Source organism: Pogoniulus pusillus, chromosome 28 (assembly GCF_015220805.1).
Source record: "Pogoniulus pusillus isolate bPogPus1 chromosome 28, bPogPus1.pri, whole genome shotgun sequence".
Classification (NCBI taxonomy): domain Eukaryota; kingdom Metazoa; phylum Chordata; class Aves; order Piciformes; family Lybiidae; genus Pogoniulus; species Pogoniulus pusillus.
In genome coordinates, this window is record NC_087291.1 from 15,528,757 (window position 1) to 15,548,304 (window position 19,548).

General features: G+C 44.9%; 1 protein-coding gene across 2 annotated transcripts in view; it reads right to left on the reverse strand.

Moving 5' to 3' along the window:
• Positions 1-965: 965 nt before the first annotated feature.
• Positions 966-19,548, reverse strand: part of NXPH1 (neurexophilin 1) — a 155,477-nt gene continuing 136,894 nt past the window's right edge. For both annotated transcript variants that reach the window (XM_064167065.1, XM_064167064.1), the window contains exon 3: positions 966-3,054. In XM_064167065.1, coding sequence (XP_064023135.1) covers positions 2,293-3,054 — 762 coding nt within the window. In that variant the 3' untranslated portion in view covers positions 966-2,292. The remainder of the gene's footprint in view (positions 3,055-19,548) is intronic.

Below are 19,548 nucleotides of genomic sequence, written 5' to 3' on the forward strand. Positions count from 1 at the left end.
AGAAATCCCCCCAAGCATATCTGAAGAAGCCAAAGCCATACCAACATGGAACTCTCCTCTGCTATGCAAGCAGCAATGGGGAAACCTTAACTTGTCAATAACGTTATCCATTTCCCTTTTTTCATTCTCATTTGGGTTCTGCACATTTCAGCAATGAGGGTCCACAACTGGCAGTTGTTTCAAACTTCTCACTTGTAGAAACATCAGTGGAGCATTTAGTGGGATTTTGGAGGAGCTGTTTGTGACGCTGAGCATACTTTGGAAGCTGACCCATATCTTTGTCCACAGCTTGGCCACAAGAGCACAGAACCTGGCAAGGAGGATGGAAGGGGGAAAGAAAGCGTTGCCAGGAATGATAGTTCTGAAAGATGTGAGCTTAAATACTGAGCTCTTCTTTGGGCAGCCTTCTCTTAGGCATGGATTTGTTGTAGCCACTGGTTATGTGGATATTACGAGCAAAGTATGGCACTGTACACACACACACACAAAAGTATATAAAAGCTATGAGCTTTTTTGTTTCTAGGAAGGAAATTCCCTTGTACCATAAAAAGGGATCTCTTCATTCCATAAAGAGAGATCAGGACCTCAGAGGAGGCTAGAATTAAGGCAAAGACAGGCCTGTGTACACAGAGAATGGCTCCATGTTTCCCCACTTCCAAACACTAATGCTCTTAAACAAAACCCCTGCTCCTCTAATGTCTTATCCCAGTGGGGACTTCCACTCAATTGAGCAAGACCCTCCACTAATAAGTTCTGCTTGCTAAGAATAGGGCTCAAGTAATTGTTTTCTGTATCCTACATATATGCCTACATGGATTTGCACACACACCCCCACACAGATACACCTACACACACACAAACATGCACACCCCCAGACTTACAAACAGATGCATCTCCAAAGAGATAGGACTGAAAACCATGTCAAGCCCTGCCAAGACCATTTAAACCACTATCTACACAGTACATATTGAAACTCAACTTTAAGATTTGTTTTATTTTTATGTACAGTTCCTTTTTTTTTTTTTCTTTTTGTTTTTTTGTTCCTTTTTTGAACTCCTCTGGAAATAAAATAGCTAAATACAGACAGACTGTAATGTTGTATATGTATAGCTCTCAACAATACTTTAGCTGAATAAATGCTTTGTACATAGTTCTGCCTTTCTTTTTTTTTCATGGAGTTTACAGCTACATTGATAAAATGGACTCCTCATTTCCTTGATTGCTTTTAACCAATAACAAGCAGAGAGACAATTACAAGTTAATATTAATAAGCAGCTCAAATAACACTGGTTAAAGTATGTACTATACAAACCATTCATACAAATGAAGACTAGGATATTGAATATGTTACAATATTCTGTAATAAAGATAAGACAGCCACTTATAACTTACATGTTCTCCTCCAGGCATTTTCCTTCTTAGAGATCACTTGGGGAGGTTTGGGGGTTTTTGTTTTTAAGTAGCTTAGGTGGCCTAAATGCAACCAGGTTTAAAGAATCACAGCTTAAAGAGTCAGAGAAACACGAACCCAGAACATCTGCCCACATGTAAATTCCAAATGTTTGCCCATCTTTACTAGGAACAGGATTGCTCCGTGGGAAAAAAAAGAGCCACCTAATACCACCTCGAATGTGCCTACTCTATGCTGGGGAAAAAGTCACAATGCTTTGCTGTGTTCATATAATAAGGAACACTGAACTCTAGACACACATTTTTTTTTCCCCCCCGTTTTAACAAGTATTTACTCCTACAGCATTATTTACCAGTGCAGCTCCTCCAAGCAGTGTAATGCATGAGTGGGGATTATTGATTGGTGTGTACTCAAAGGGCTTTCAAAGAGATTTCCATAGCAGTCTGAGTTAGAAACCATTCTCCATCTAGTTAATCCATTTTGTTTGAAGATAGGTAATCCCAAAACCTTAGATACCAGACAATGAAAGCTCTCTTAACGGGAATCTCAACAGATGTGAGCTGAAAAGAGGGGGTGTGTGTGCCTCTCTGTGTATGCCTATGGTTTTATTTCAGATCCAAAGTGATTTACAACTAGATTGATACATGGAGCTGACTGGGCAAAAAAAAGCCAAACCAACCAAATCAACCCAACCCAAACCAAACCAGGAAAAAAAAATGACATTAGATTGTTTTCCACTAACGTATTTGCAGCCATTTGACATCAGCAGCAGCAGGTAGACACATTCCAGGCGATAGATGCGGCCTTCCTCCTTGAGGTTACAGCCCTGTCATACGACCACTTTTATTCCCCAGGCTTCAGTCTGAGCGAGGTGTTGGTCCTCACCCTGATGGGAAGTAGGGTGTGTCGCTGTGGTAGTTGTAGTCAGGACACACCTTCTGTACTAGTTTATAATCTGTACTATAAAACGAAATGTAAATACAGATCACTTTAAAGGGCTTGGAGCAGAGCCACGACACGTGGCTCTGGGTCTGCTCCTGATAACAGGTTTTTGAAGGGTCATAGTTGCAGAGTGTGTTCTTGGTAGCCTTGTCGACCTTTTCGTACTCGATCCGACAGTTGAAGGACTTGGAATCTTTGGCGTCGATCACCGTCTGTTGTGCCAAGTCAAACTCCACTATTTTGGTGGGGGGCACTAGGCTCACAGATACATTCCCCTGGCCGGTGGAGTTGTGCCTGAAGTAGACACTAAACGTCCCATTGCCGTGGTCAACGATTTTCCCTGTTATCAACAGATTGAGCTTCACAGTCTTGATGTTGGAGTGAAAATCGCCCCAGCCAAACATTTTCTTAAATTTCCCAGTCTTGACTATGGGTCTTCTCTTTGCTCTGGGCCGAGGCTCTTGCAGGTCTGTGGAGTTCCTCAGCCAGTCCCAGAGATCTTGCTCAGAATAAGTTTCTGGGGCATCGTATCGCAGGTCCAAATCTGTATCGTTCTCCTTCCCACGAAAAGTCTGTGACAGCAGTCGGCTGATGGACAAGTCCTTGCTACTTTCTGTCCATATATGCTTTAGTGTGGATTTGGAGCTCCCTGATTTGAGGAGATCTGTTTTTCCTCCATTTGTTAGATTGGCACAGGTAACCTGAGAGAAGGGAAAGAAAAAGAAAAAGAAAAAACAAACAAAAAAGAGATAAAGAAAGAAAGAAAGAAAGAAAGGAAATATTGAGACATAGAATATAAACCCCATCATTCCCCACCTGAGACCAAAATGATCACATTTCCACATCACAGGAATTTGGTTTTTTGCTAATGTTTTGGGGTTTTTTTTTTCCTTCTGGAGAAATTAAATTCTCTCTCTTTACTCAGTAATACAAACAAGAAACATCTACTTCGCTCTTCCTTCCAAGTAGTTAGCTCTTGGTTCTTCATTTCCAGTCTTTTTACACCAGCCTTCAAATTTAATCCCAGCCAATCACCTTAATCTTCTCCCTGAAATCTACTTCTGCTGTGCTGTAAGTGATGAGTATGTGATTAAGCACTGCAAAGACTAAAGTACACAGCTGTGTCATGGCTCAGTCTGTATAGATGGTTTTCACTGGCCTTTCCTCACCTAAGAGCAAAGTGCTCTGGCTTGAATCACAGAACCTTAGAGGTTGGAAGGGACCTCCAGAGATCTTCGAGTCCAACCTCTCTGCCAAGGCAGGATCCCCTAGGGTAGATTGCACAGGAACACATCCAGGTGGGTTTTAAAAGTCTCCAGAGAAGAAGACTCCACAACCTCTCTGGGAAGCCTGTTCCAGGCTCTGTCTCCCTCCCTGTAAAGAAGTGCCTCCTCATGTTGAGGTGAGACCTTCTATGTTCCAGATTGTAGCTGTTGCTCCTTGTTTTATTGCTGTGCACCACCAAAGAGATCGGCCCCAGCCACTTGCCACCCACCCTTCAAATATTTATACACATTGATAAGATTCCCTCTCAGTCTTCTCTTCTCCAGACTAAACAGCCCCAGGGCTCTCAATCTCTCTTTGTAGGGGAGATGCTCAAAGTCCCCCCAATAATGGCTCTCCACTGGACTCTTTCTTAGCAGGTCCCTATCTCTCTTGAATTGTGGAGCTCAAATTGAACGCAGTATTCCAGATATGGTGTCACTAGGGCAGGGTAAAGGGGGAGAAGAATGTTCTTTCTGTAAACTGACAGTCTTCCACCATCATAGAATCATAGAAGCATAGAATCAACCAGGTTGGAAGAGACCTCCAAGATCACCCAGTCCAACCTAGCACCCAGCCCTATCCAGTCATCTAGACCATGGCACTAAATGCCTCATCCAGGCTTTCCTTGAACACCTCCAGGGATGGTGACTCAGTCACACTCATTTGTTTTCCCTGTCCCTGGACTCTACTCTCAGGGTGCTGCTGCCTGGGTGGTGCCAGTCTGGCCATACTCTGTGTCATTTTAAACCTAATAGTAGTAATGTAATTTCCCTACTCCTTTTATGAGCACACATTGCTCTGTGCTCTTGACTGGGACCTTCAGTCACGCCAATAAATAATAGAATAATGAAAACTTTTAATGAGTTTTGTGCTGACTTCTGTACACACTGGGTGCTCTGCCTAAATTAATGCAAGAGGGCTCAGCCACAATCTTTTCTCACAGTCCCCTACAGATCAGCAACTGGCTTGCCATGTCTGTGTCTGGTAGGACACACATTTCACTTTCCTCTCTTCAGTTCTTTATTTACACCATTAATTTCCATGGCCTGGATGAGGAGCAGTGTGCACAGCCCTGGGAGGAGAGGCTGAGGGAGCTGGGGATGTGCAGCCTGCAGAAGAGGAGGCTCAGGGCAGAGCTCATTGTTGTCTCAAACTACCTGAAGGGAAGCTGTAGCCAGGTGGGGTTGGGCTCTTCTGCCAGGCAACCAGCTACAGAACAAGGGGACATAGTCTCAAGTTGTGCTGTGGGAGGTATAGGCTGGATGTTAGGAAGAAGCTGTTGTCAGAGAGAGTGATTGGCATTGGAATGGGCTGCCCAGGGAGGTGCTGGAGTCACCATCCCTGGAGGTGTTGAAGCCAATCCTGGCTGGGGCACTTAGTGCCATGGTCTGGTTTATTGGCCAGGGCTGGGTGCTAGGTTGGACTGGATGATCTTGGTGGTCTTTTCCAACCTGCTTGATTCTATGATTCACAGCTGTCTGATGTGCAGCTCTGACAGCATAGCAAGGAGGGCTGGAACTGCCAGGGGGCAGCAGGTGGGTGGAAAGGGACCAGCAACACCCTTAATCCCTTTCCCCCCCCCGAAAACTCACAGCAGACTCACTGCCACGTTTTTTAATGTTGTAACTGCCCCAAAGAGCTCATCAATTTCATATTTCCCTTTTCATGGCTAGGTAGGAGATTCTGAACATGCCCATTTTATTCCTCTGTGCTCTATCCTGGCTGGTGATTTATGTGCTTCTATCATACATGCAGTTCTATCTCTCTCCTCACTTAAGAATGAACTGAGTGCATTCTCAGCCCAGGAAATCCACTGGAAACCAGCTAGTATTTAAATCATCTCCCCTCCCTACTGGTACAACTGGAGGAATATGTCACAGAGGATATCTATCACAGCATGGCCTTTTCATTTCCTAACAATCATGGAATTGAAGCATGCTTTCATTAACTCCAGCATTTTCTCAAGGTCAGTTGAAAAGCACAGGCATAAAATCAGTCTAAATTGTCTTAATACACCCATCAGGTAGGAGGTATGCCCCCAGCCTTTTACAATAACCAGAGAGGTAAATAAATCTGTCACCTCCCACAACACACCTCCCCAGTGCATTTCAGGCTGGTGGGCCACTTAGGGTAATAGATAAAAGGTGGGGTTTCTTTAGGATTTTGCCAAGGAGATTACTTCCTCTTCACTAGAAAGAAGGATTAAAACACAGACTCGCATTTTGATAGCCAATTTGTAGCTGCATCTTAGCATCAACACAGCGAGCCAGGAGAGAAGCTGTAATGAAACGCACTGATGGTGCACTGGTTAATGAAGCAGCAATGAAGATGTCACAGGGAGAGGGGAAGAGGCTCAGAATATAATTTTGCTGTGGCATATGGGGAAGGAGAGCAAAATAAGAGAAGAATTGTGGTTAAAAGGGAAAAAAATGTGCCTGTCTAGCATGAATCTGTCAGGCTGCTATGAATCTAAGCAGCTAGCTAGCAGAGCTACACTACCTGCAATCTGTAGGCAGGATACAAGGCTGCTTACCACTGTATTTTTCTTTGCTCTCAGCTCGTTTTTCCCCCCTTGTTTTCCTTCCTGCTCCCAGTGATTTACATTTCAGAGGATAACACAGCAAGTTCTAGGTAACAAGCTTAAGGGAAGGTGTCTGTTTTTTGCAGCACCCCGAAAAGGAAGGAGGGTTTGTGGCTGTGGGGGGGTTTTGCCTTTGCAGTGGCTGCTGACAGATTGGATACTTGTGGTTTTCTGCAAGTCAGTGCATTTCATGGGAATGGATGGCTCAAGATTCTGTGCGTCCCACACTGCTTCACACCTGATCTAACACATAAATTGGCTGCTCCTGTCATCAGTTCTGTACTACCTGGAAGACTCGTGGTCATGCAGTTAGCCCCTAGACCTTTGCTTGTGATTTTCAGTGTGGGTGACTGGCTGTATTTGTGTTTAAAGGTCTGAGCCTGTCCTCCCCTACTCAAGCAAGCACCAGTGATTCCCAGTGTTCCCAGTACCAGTGATTCCCAGTGTTCCCAGTAACCTCCACTCAGCACCACCAAAAACCTGCCAGTGCCCCCAGTGGCATCATAAGAGTCCCTCAGTGCTGCCCAGTGCAATAACCTCCTCTACAAGATTTGATCAATACAAATAAATAAACAAAAGCAACAGCCCACAAGGGTTAATTAAAAGAGCTCTAGAATTCATTGCTCTTCACCACTGTGAAACCAGCTAAGTGCATTTGGAATACACTGTTAGCATCCTTCATACTACAGAAAGTAGCTGTACACCTCCTCAGACACACAGCCAATAACACAGAGCATTATGTGCAAGGCAGTTCCTGCAAATCATAGAATCAGAGAATCAAGCGGGTTGGAAGAGACCTCCAAGATCATCCAGTCCAACCTAGCACCCAGCCCTGGCCAATCAACCAGACCATGGCACTCAGTGCCTCATCCAGGCTTTGCTTGGACACCTCCAAGGATGATGACTCCACCACCTCCCTGGTCAGCCCGTTCCAATGCCAATCACTCTCTCTGCCATCTCTGGATGTCTCCTCCTAACATCCAGCCTAGACCTCCCCTGCCACAACTTGAGGCTGTGTCCCCTTGTTCTGTTGCTGCTTGCCTGGCAGAAGAGCCCAACCCCACCTGGCTACAGCCTCCCTGCAGGTAGTTGTAGCCAGCAATGTGGTTTCCCCTCTTCTGCAGGCTGCACACCCCCAGCTCTTCTTGCTGCAGCCCAAGCTCTGATTGCTCTCTGGGCTGCACGAGCAACACTGACAGCTCATACTGAGCTTCTCATCCACCAGCACCCCCAAGTCCCTCTCCTCAGGGCTGCTCTCAGCCAGTCACTTCTCAGCCTGGAGCTTGGGATTGTCTTAGTCCAGGTGCAGGACCTTGCACTTGGTCCACACCATCTAACATCATGCTTAGAAATTAAAAGGAATAAAAAAGGGGCTTGGGGGAGCATGGGGAGCATCTGCTGCTTGGGAACTGAATGGGTATCAGTCTACTCAAGGGAAGTGGTGAGTGTTGTCTTTGCATCAGTTTTGCTTTCTTTTCTCTTCTTCCACTTATCCTTCATTTATTAGACATTTCTTTTAAACTTGACCTCCAACTTTTCTTCCTTACTCTTCCCCTGCCCCACTGGGGGAGGGAAGGAAGTGGCAAGCAACTGTGTGGTGCTTAACTATCCACCAGCAATAACCCACAGTACCACTACAGCTCCAAAAGAGCTGAGGAGGGAGATTTCCTCCACAACTATGTAGCTGGAAGGGATTTTGAATGATTGTGATGTTAGGAAGGTTCATATACAACAACAAGGAGCAAAAGGGTATAGAAATGCTTCTCCAACACTGGAAATGTCAGTGGGAAAAGCACTCAGTGCACGTGGCAGACTGACCTTTGGTTCTGGTCTGGTACTCCTAATGGAAAGTGCAAATTTCCACTACCTAGTAAAGTTTACAGATATGAAAGGATAGAAGGAGTTGACTGCCTGGTAACTCTTTTCCAGAGAATAAAGACAAAATGCTATTCCATTTCTTCTGGGAAGGAGCAAAGGCAATGGTTTCACTGAGCACAAACCTAAAGTGTCATTAAAAAAGGCACAGGAGCTCATTTGTAATTCAGTTTTTTTACTTCACTAACACAGACTACACCTATCATTGTGTGCCCTCCATCCTGAGAGCGAGGATGTCTTTAAAGACAGTATTTAGCATCATTAAACATACTTTAGTGACTGTGTGTGGTTCCTTGAGGACTCCCTACAGAGCAGACACTTTGTTTGTCTCAGAATCTCTGGAGCTGTTCTTGCAAGACACTGAGCCCTCAATGCTTGGGCAGGTCAAACCTGAGCATGTGAAGCAGAGGAAACAAAGTTTGAGAGGAGCTCAGGAAGCCACAAAGGCCTCTCTTCAGTGTAAAATAGGTACATTAGCATGAATTTAAGACTGATAAATTCAAAAAGGTGCAGAATGCCTCTTGATTTCTCACACTTTCCCTTTTATTCTAGCTCTATTAGAGTTCATTACCTGCAATTACAGCACTGATTCAGAAATGGTGTATTTATTCCTCTGAATGTATGACTACTTGAGGGCAAATGCAAATGTAAACAAGCAATCTCATACTCAAGGTAGAAAATCTCTCTCTTCAGATAAATAACTAAGGAAACCCAAGATCAGTCTTGCTGGCATAGCCCTGTAAGAATTTGGTGTCACTCTGCTTGCATATGCTCACTAGGAAAGAATCCAGAACCTTCTTTCCTCTATCAGAGGTTCACCCTCTACCATATCCCCAAGCACCACATCCAAACGACCTTTAAACACCTCCAGGGTTGCTGACCCAATGCACCTCCCTGGGCAGCTCATTCCAATGCCTGACCACTCTTGCTGGGGATCTTTTTTTCCTGATGTCCAATCTAAACCTACCCAGTGGCAGCTTGAGGCCATTCCCCCTTGTTCTATCACGAATTACCTCTGAGACCAGCAGCAACCTCTCCACAAGGTCCTTTCTGATAGCTGTAATGATGACTCCTATCTACATAAAAGGCTTCCTTCTAGCCCACCAGTATGTCTCAGCTATTCATAGTAGTAAACTGATCAGTTTTACAGCCTTGAGTACCAGCTGCCTGCTTAACAGATGTATTCCTTGTAAAGAAACACTGCAGAATTTCCCTTTCTTTCTCTTTCTCTGCAGCCTGCTCAGTCCTGCTCCCTGGTTCAGTCTTTAAGACAAGCTCAGAATGGCACATAGAATTCAAGATGTGGTAGAGCCATAGTCTTGCACATTGGCAAACAGCCTTCTGTTATTGGTTCACTCTGTTTTCTCTGCTGATGCATAGTATTTCGTTTGCTTTTCATCACCAGTGAGCACTGAACTGATGACTGCATGGAGCTGCCACTAAAGTATTCATCCTGGTTTATATGCCAAGATGGGTTAGGCTTTTTTACTCCCCACGTGTTTCACATTACATTTACTACCAGGGACTTGAATTCCTCTTCATTTCTGATGATAGGATCTTTTTGCCATTCCTCACTGTTGGTCTTTATCTTTTCTACCCCAAAAATATTTCTGTCACCAGCAAACTTTATCACTCACCTTTCCCCACGTCATTTACAAACCATAGAATCATAGAATCAAGCAGGTTGGAAGAGACCTCTAAGCTCATCCAGTCCAACCTAGCACCCAGCCCTAGCCAGTCGTCTAGACCATGGAACTAAAGCTGTAAGGCAAGGTCTGAGATAACATTGAGTGGTGCAAAGGAGAAGTCTGGAATAAGGCAGAGGGGTGGAAAGGAGAAGTCTGGGATAAGGCAGAGGAGTGGAAAGGATGTAGAAGGGTGGTTGGGAGCCCCTCCTGGGGACTCTGGTTTCTGGCAGGGCTGCTGTGTTTCTGTATTACTTTTAACTTGTATATTACTGTCTGTAGCTGTAAATATTGTAACTATCTGCTTGTATATTGTGTTAAGCTGTGAATAGAAAGCTGCATTCCTTACTTTCCAGCTCAGCTGAGTCTAGGCTGGGTGATTTCATAAGAGTGGGGTAGGGGGGGCAGGTAACACCCAAACCATCACAAGCAGAAGGATGAACACAGTGTGGCATGATGTAGTTTGATTTCATTTCCTTGCCTAGTTAAGGCATAAGGGATGGTGTCTGCCTTGTAAAGCAGCATTCCTCTTTCAGTGTAGAAGACATAAAACTCTCCTATACAGCCTATAGACATTAAACTCTCCTCTCACAGACTATAGTCTGTCAACTGAGGGACCAAATGAGCTACAATATGCTGCAAAAAAATCTTCACCTTGCTCCTTCTTTTTTTTTCCAACAGCTTTCTGCTTCTTGCCTCAGCAGCACAAGAATTCAGCCCAAATATTCCTAATGGTGGTGATGCAAGTGAGTTTCAGAAGACTTGGGAAGGGACTGAGCTATAACTGTGTGAAATACCCTATTAACCCCTGCCCCACCTTCTGCATTTTCAGAAAGAATTTAAACTAAACTCTTGAAGCTTGCTGCCTATGTTGTCATTAAAGGCATTTTTTTTTCCTACTTCAGTGGATTATGACTTTGGAACATTCCCTCTGTCTCTGTGCAGCAAGGGATTAAAGTTCCCTGGAATAAATTAGAGTGGGTTAAAACTGACTAGCAGAGTTTTAAGGCCTTTCCATCATATTGGTAGCACCAGAGTGCTGCTGACTTGGAAATGAAAGCCTGGCTAGGTAAATAGATTTTGCCAGGGATCTGTTGTTCTCATTCCACAGTCCTGTAAGCCTCCTTTTATTAATATTGCCTTGCCATTTTCTGCATACATGTACAAAGTGATGTTGAATGAAATTAGACTTGCTATGAAAGGCCACACAGCAATGATCATAACATTCTCAACAGACCACTTAGGTCTAGGGTACATATCTGCTCTGAAGCAAAGAGATGGTGCAAGGGAAGCTAGCACAGCCAAAGCAAACAGAATGGACTGCCAATAGAAAATCAACATTGCCTGCTCCTGATAGCAGTCTTGTATTCTCCTTCCACAATAGTATCACACCTAATTAAAAGTGAAAATTAATAGCCAGCAGGATTAATCAAATTCCATATGCAAATATCTGGCTCATGAGAGCCATGGTCCAATTGCTAGTACTATCATTAAAGTCATTAATTTAAATTGAGATGAGTTAAAAGTCCCTTGGGCATTGACACATAAGTTGAAGGAGGTTATTCACTGCTAAGTTTTTCACACTGGAAGGAAAAACTTGGGAAGAAAATATGTGGCCATGGCTTCAGCACACTGATCTCTAAGAGAGTGAGCAGTGCCAGGAGCCAGTTCTGACACAGAGTCACAGATACATCCGTGCTGGAAAAGACTCAGGAGCAGCAAGTCCAATCTAGAACCCTGCTCTACAAGAGTCACCTGAAACCACAGCCCTAAGCACCACATCCAGACCACCCTTAAACACAGCCAGGGTGGGTGACTCCACCACCTCCCTGGGCAGCTCATTCCACTCCCTGAACACTCTTTTTGTGAAAAACTTTTTCCTAATCTCCCCAGCCTCAGCTTGAGGCCATTCCCCTTTGTTCTGTCTCCAATTACCTGTGAGCAGAGCCCAGCAGCAGCCTCTCCACAATGTCCTGCCAGGTAGCTGTAGACAGCAATGAGGTCTTCTCTCAGCCTCCTCTGTTTCACACTACCCATCCCCAGCTCCTTCAGTCACTCCTCATTGGATTTATTCTCCAGGCCCTTCCCCAGCTTCATTCCCCTCTGGATCCACTCCAGCACCTCCACATCTCTCTTGTATTGCAGTGCCCAAAACTGAACACAGCACTCAGGACATTGCCTCACCAAAGGCCAGTGCAAGGGGACAAAACACTGCTTTAAATTCATATTAAGATGTACTGAAGCAAGTTGAATCAGCATAGTTCAAGAGCTGGTAAGGTGAGGTACTGGGGATTATTTTTGCTTGCTGACTTCTGCTGAGCACCTTCAAAACACAGAAAGGCTTTGGTTGTTGTTGTTTTGACCAGAACTTGAGTCCCATGGCCAGGGACACCCTACCCTACAGCAGGTTGCCCACAGCCTCATCCAGCCTGGCCTTAAACACCTCCAGGGAAGAGGCTTCCACCACTTCTCTGGGCAACCCCTTCCAGGCTCTCACCACTCTCATGCTGAAGAGCTTCTTCCTAACATCCAGTCTGAGTCTCCCCATTTCCAGCTTTGTTCCATTCCCCCCAGTCCTATCACTACCTGAGAGCCTAAAAAGTCCCTCCCCAGCTTTCTTGAAGCCTCCTTAAGATAGTGAAACACCACAATAAGGTCACCTGGGAGTCTTCTCCTCTCCAGACTGAATAGACCTAACTCACTCAGCCTCTCCTCATAGCAGAGGTGCTCCAGCTCTCTGATCATTCTCGTGGCCCTTCTCTGGACACATTTGAGGGCAACCTGCAAATGCTATCCCTGCAGCACATCTATATGTGTCCAGCATATCTACATCCATCTTGTACCAGGGGCTCCAGAGCTGGACACAGTACTCCAGGTGGGGTCTCACCAGTGCAGAGTAGAGGGAGAGGATCACTACCCTCGCTCTGCTGCCCACACTTCCCTTGCTCTGGTTGGCTTTCTGGGCTGCAAGAGCAACTCTGAGGGCTCATATTGAGCTCCTCATCCACCAGCACCCCCAAGTCCCTCTCTTAAAGAAAAAACAAACTCAGGGTTCTGGGAGAATCAGGCATTATTGATCTTAAATCTACATGAGTTAGGAAAGTCATTGGTGTTGAAATTTCACAAAGAAACAGGATCTTTTCATACCAGGTTCCAGAAAGCCTTTACCTTTCCTGAGTGACACTTGGAGTCCATTCTGCTTTGATACCAGACTGCTCTGAGCATCACCACCCTAAGCACACTGAATTATTTGGGCCAATTCTATCTGCAGTTCCACTGGCACAGCCTCCTGCATGAAGAGTGGAGTGATCCAGACAGGAATTAAGTTCATTGCTTTTCAGAGAATAAACATTTCTCCAAAGGCAGGTCAAGATGACTCTATATTAATATATTCCTACATCTGGCCAAAAAAGCAAATCACTTTCCCTCTCCCCCCCCACATTGTCTCATCCTCTCTATCTGTGCTGCTGAGCAGCAGCACAAAACAATTTCACCTTAGCAAGCAAATTTCATTTGTTACCTGCCAAACACTGATAGAAAAGATAACTATGGAAAAAAGCAATTCACCCCCTCATTCTCAGGCAATAGGTAACATGTTTTCACCATAATACCCTTGCTAAATAACATTCAATGAACTCATAAAAGCCTTTAATTTAAATATAAATGCTTAGCAGTTCCATTTTTCAGGGAGTAAATGACATTTTCACTTGCATTTCTTTCCAGTGCATTTGCAGAAGAGACATCCTTGCAGAACCCACAGTTAGTGTTATGGATTATTACTATCACTGCAATGCTCACAGACCACCCTGTAGTCAGGCTCAGGGCAGAGCTCATTGCTGTCTCCAACTACCTGAAGGGAGGCTGTAGCCAGGTGGGGTTGGTCTCTTCTGCCATGCAACCAGCAACAGAACAAGGGGACACAGTCTCAAGTTGTGCCAGGGGAGGTCTAGGCTGGATGTTAGGAGGAAGTTGTTGTCAGAGAGAGTGATTGGCATTGGAATGGGCTGCCCAGGGAGGTGGTGGAGTCGCTGTGCCTGGAGGTGTTGAAGCCAAGCCTGGCTGGGGCACTTAGTGCCATGGTCTGGTTGATTGGCCAGGGCTGGGTGCTAGGTTGGACTGGCTGAGCTTGGAGGTCTCTTCCAACCTGCTTGATTCTATGATTCTGTGATTTTCAAATGCATCCTGTGAGCACAAAATGCTCACATGGAGAGACTGCAATAGTCCAGCTTGGCCTTCAGTCTGAAAATGGCAGTGCTTTTCGGGTTGGGTAATGACAGAAAGAGTTGCATGGCTCTCTTTGTGCCCCTTCAATTCCTGCCCATCCTCTTCAGATTACCAGCAAGGAGCCATTAGGAGTTTGGTGGCCGTGATGCAAATTATCTACCAGCAAGTGGATTTTGATCACTACACTTTGCATCTGTTTCCCACTAACCAATGGAACAGAAGACTGTTAATCACTCTTGATCTTTCCCAGGTTTGAACTGGTAACTTAATTGCTAATCCCTATTGAGTGGCTCTGAAGTACACTACAGAGCCCCCGAGGCATGCAGCTTGACCCCCCTCCTGATCAACACTGGTTTTAGCCACACCATCATCAAGAATATGGCCAGAATTGACCATGCTAATTATACCTTTGGTCATACTTTCCAAATGAAGGGCAGATAAAGCTGTCTAACTAGAGACATTAAAAATATCTGCCAAGCTTTATGGGTGATTCTACACAAACCAAAAAGTATCCCCAGCCAAAACCCAAAAGGAAAAGATCTTGCAGCCAAAAAGATCTTGCAGACTCATGCTCCTGCACTGTCAGTTTACTCCTAAATAATGCCCAAATTAGAATTCCTAAGGGACTGGGTAAAAATCTGTTAGTTTTGGCTTCTTTCAAAATCATCCCCAAGCTGGTAATATAATTCCAGCCCAGCTGAGATTCACCCTGCGTTGAATTTCACTGGATAAAGGGGGGGGGAAAGGGATCATACAGCAAAGAGAAGAACAAAAGGTTTTCCCCTCCTCAAATTTCAAGCCACAGCATGAGGAGCATTTCCTTTGTTGTATTTTTTTTTCTTCCTGAATAAAAGTCTTGCTTCTGAAGAAGCTTTGTTTATTCTGAGTTCTTTCTCTCCAGATCTAATCTTTTTTTGGCCTGGTTATTTCTTAGATTTACATGCAATTATATTTCAGACCAACATCTATTACCTGAGAGAGGAGAAACAGAGAGGCAGTGTGGTCTGCTAGGCACTCAAGGCTTGCTGCAAAGCATAAAGGCAGAAGAGCATGGAGTTGTACTTGCACAGGGGCTGCCAGATTGAAGTGGCATGAAACTGATATGAATTTTCCTGCCTCTTTATGTGGGTGTGTCAAAATGTATTGGGTTTTTTTGACAAGATTTAAGATCATATTTATAACTAAGCTCAGAAGAAGGTCTGCCACAACTAGCTCCTGGCAAAGCTGGCAGCTCCTGGCTTGGACAGATTCACTCTTGATATGGGTCAGGAACTGGCTGGAGGGCTGGGCCCAGAGTGTGGTGGTGAATGGTGCCACATCCAGCTGGCAGCTGGCAGCTGGCACTAGTGGTGTGCTCCAGGGGTCAGTGCTGGGCACAGTCCCGTTCAACATCTTTATTGATGATCTGGACCAGGAGATTGAGTCCAGCATCAGTAAGTTTGCAGATGACACCAAGGTAGGAGCAGCTGTGGAGCTGTTGGAGGGTAGGAGAGCCCTGCAGGGGTACCTGGCCAGGCTGGATGGGTGGGCAGAAGCCAATGGTATGAGGTTTAACAAGACCAAGTGCAGGGTTCTACACTTCGGCCACAACCAACCCCAAGCAGCACTACAGGCTGGGGACAGCCACATGTTGCAGCTAACACCAGTGGCACAGCAGCAATTCCTTCCCTCTGCCTGGAACACTTTGTATGTTACCTCGGGATCATTATCATGAGTTTGAAAGTGTCTTTGATACAAGAAACTTACTCAGGGACCAAAAGTGTCATGAGTACATCTGCTGGAATGAATGCCAAGACTCCATAGGCATAGTTAGCCTCTTTCCTGGTTTTGCATTACTACTTTCCAAGTCCTGCTTGTTTCAACTATTTGATTCTGTGCAATTACCTCCTGTTGACTGAAAATCCAAAGAATCTTAGGGAATTGCCCCATTTTTTAAATATTAAGAATAAAAATTACTATTCATACAGAAATTAATATTAATGATTCATAACTAATATTCTTTTCCAATACAAAGGGTGAGAACATTTTCCCTTTCTTGCTGTCTTAGTCACATTGGGGCAGGCTCACATAGGTTAAAAAAAAAAACCCAACAATGTTTACATTTCTCTTTTGCCCAATTTAAACTGAGAAAAGGGAAAAGAAAACTACTCTTATAAGGCTTTGTGATGTGTTGGAAATATTTCCTTGAGTAGGAAATTTCTAACTTTGGCACAAGAGATCACACAGACATCTCCTTTAAGCACTTCAAAGAACTACAGGGGGAAAAAAAACTCAGCAAGAGCCATGAAAAGACTCAGGACTTTTGAACCATTCCCAACCCTCTTTCTGTTGATGCAGCTCCTCCAGGAAAGGCAGCTTGCCAGTTTGCACAGACAAATCCCCTGCACAAGGGGACTGAGGTATTGGATGGACTCAGTCAACAGGAACTCGTGGCCAGCATGCCAGGCCACCTGTTCCAAGGGGGGAATCGAGCCATGGAGAGGAGTTGAATTCAATTTCCTTAGCCATTCTCTTTACCCAGCTTTCCAGCATTTATCAAATCTCAGCCACCTGGAGAAACTCTCTTTGTGTCTAGCAGGGAGAGGGAACAATAGAGCAGGATGCGTTTCCCCCATCGCCATACCAGATTGCCACTGAAAACCCCTCAGCAAATGCTACAAACCCTACAGTGTAAGTGAACAGCTTTGCTGGGAGGAGCATGAAGAAACTTCAGGCAGATTGAAAAAAAAATTAAAAAGAAACAAACAAAAATAAAAATCTCATTCATTTTGGTGAAATTTAATTAACACTTCAGGAGTCTGAAATAGGGAAAGAGCTCGAGTCAGTCCAGGGGGGACTGAGAGTGATGGCAAAAAGACCAAGTGCCTTTGGGCCAAAGCAAAAGGGAACAGAAGAGGAATTACAGTGGAGGTCTGCTACAGACCACCAGACCAGGAAGACCAAATGAATGAGGCCCTTTATAGACAGATAGGGATTGCTGCCCATTCACAAGCCCTGGTTCTCATGGGGGACCTTAACCACCCCGACATCTGTTGGAGGAAAATACAGCAGGGCATAGGCAAGCCAGGAGACTCCTGGAATGCATTGATGATAACTTTGTTTAGTCTGGAAAAGAGAAGGATGAGAGGGGGACCTTACTGCCCTCTACAACTACCTAAAAGGAGGTTGTAGTGAGGCTGGAGCTGGTCTCTTATCCTGAATTACTAATGACAGGACAAGAGGAGAAATGGCCTCAAGTTGCATCAGGGGAGGTTTAGGTTAGATGTTGGGAGGCAGTTCTTTCCTGAGCAGGTGGTCAGGCACTGGAACAGGCTGCCCAGGGAGGTGGTGGAGTTGCCATCCCTGGAGATGTTTAAAAGGAGAGTGGATGTGGTGCTTGAGGCTATGGTCTAGTGATGAAGGATGCTGTGATGAATGTTGGACTGGATGCTCCTGGTGGTCCTTTCTAATGATAGCAATTCCTAGTGATGAGATGTTGTGCTCAGGGGTTTGGTTTAGACCATAGCTTGGGCTGTGGTCTAGTGATGAAGTATGCTGGGATGAAGGTTGGACTGGATGCTCCTGGTGGGCCTTTCCAACCATAGTGATTCCTAGTGGTTAGATGTTGTGCTGAGGGGTTTGGATTAGTCAAGGACTTGTCAGTGTGAATCTAATGATTGGACTCCAAGGTCTTGAAGGTCTTTTCCAATCTGAGAAATTCTGTGATTCTGTGATTTTTCTATCCACTGTTGCCTCATTTTCTACCATCACACTAAGGCTCAGATGTTTACAGGCACTTAACACCATTCACTTGCAAAGCTTCTTAATTATTAATACAGTCAAGAGAAAATTATCCCAGCAACAGGTCAACAGCAAATTATACCACAGATACCTACATAGAAAAAGCACTTCTTGTTTTTCCCTTTGCTTTGAAAATCTTTGTTGGGTTTTATGTTATTTCTGTAACTGGGGGAAATATTTCAATGATTCAATGTTAGTATTGACTTGTTTTTTTTTAATGGAACATGAGAAATAAGGAATTCAATCCATTTTATTATAGGGTGGAGAAAAAGATAGGAGAATAATAATAATATCCTGTTCAAACACAGCACTTCTCCTTAAAGGACTTCACCAAGTCTGTCTGCTCCACCCTCATCAGCATTGAAAATGACAAAGGGCGAAATCGAACTACAGAAAGTTCCACAGCTCCCTCGAGAGAACCCAAAATTGCTCTGAATGTCACTTGGATTGCAAAAATCAAGCCCAGGCATCACCAAAATATCAATCCAAGAAGGACCTGGGGGGCTTGGTTGATGAAAAGCTCAGCATGAGCCAGCAGTATGTGTGCACAGCCCAGACAGCAACCCTGTGCTGGGCAGCAGCAAGAGCAGTGTGGGCAGCAGGGCAAGGGAGGGGATTCTACCCCTTGATTCTGCTCTCCTCAGACCCCACCTGGAGTCCTGTGTGCAGTTCTGGAGCCCCCAACACAAGCAGGACATGAGACTGTTGGAGCCAGTCTAGAGGAAGCCACCCACCAGGATGCTCAGAGGGCTGCAGCAGCTCTGCTCTGAGGACAGGCTGAGAGAGTTGGGGCTCTGCAGCCTGGAGAAGAGAAGGCTTGGAGGAGACCTTGGAGTGGCCTTCCAGAATGTGAAGGGGGCTACAGGAGGGCTGGGGAGGGACTATTGACAAGGTCCTGTAATGAAAGACAAGGAGTAATGGATTTAAACTGGCAGAGGGGAGATTTAAGCATTAGGAAGAAGTTCTTTTCAGTTAGAGTGGCAAGACAGTGGCACAGTCATTCTGTGAGTCTGTGCTCCACAGCCTCCCTGGAGGTGCTCAAGGCCAGGTTGGATGAGGTCTTGAGTGAGCCATTCTGGTGGGAGATGTCCCTGCCTATGGTGTGGGGATTGGAACTGGCTGATCTTTGAGGTCCCTTCCAACCTAAACCATTCTATGCTTCTGTGATTATTAGCTCATGTATTTTGTTATGGATATTCTCTAGGTATTGAGGTAGATACATAGATCAAATTGGGCAGACAATGGAGTTTTTGCATCACTGATATTGTGGTGGTTTCATAGCACCTCGTGCCATGGTCTACTTAATTGGCCAGGGATGGGTGTTAGGTTGGATTGGATGAGCTTGGAGGTCTCTTCTAACCTGGTTGATTCTAGGATTCTATGATTCTATAAGCAAAGCCTGGATGAGGCACTTAGAGCCATGGTCTGGTTGATTGGCTAGGCTGGGTGATAGGTAGCATTGGATGATCTTGGAGGTCTCTTCCAACCTGGTTGATTCTGATTCTATGATTCTATGTGAAATCATTTACAGTCAATAGCTACATTGATGGATCCTAGATACTGTTAGATTCCATAAGAATTAAGGGCAGTTAGTTTGCATCTTTGGTATCAAAATAAATGTGGCCCTAGAAGAAAAGAGCAGGTCATACAACCTGTGGAAGTGGAATAAATGGTAAACCAATATCAATATCAGAAACTCAGGAGGCAGCTGCAAGCTTTCAAGCAGAAATAGCTAGCAGCATATTTTGTAAGGAAATGTGCATATTGAAATCCAAGTGGTGCCA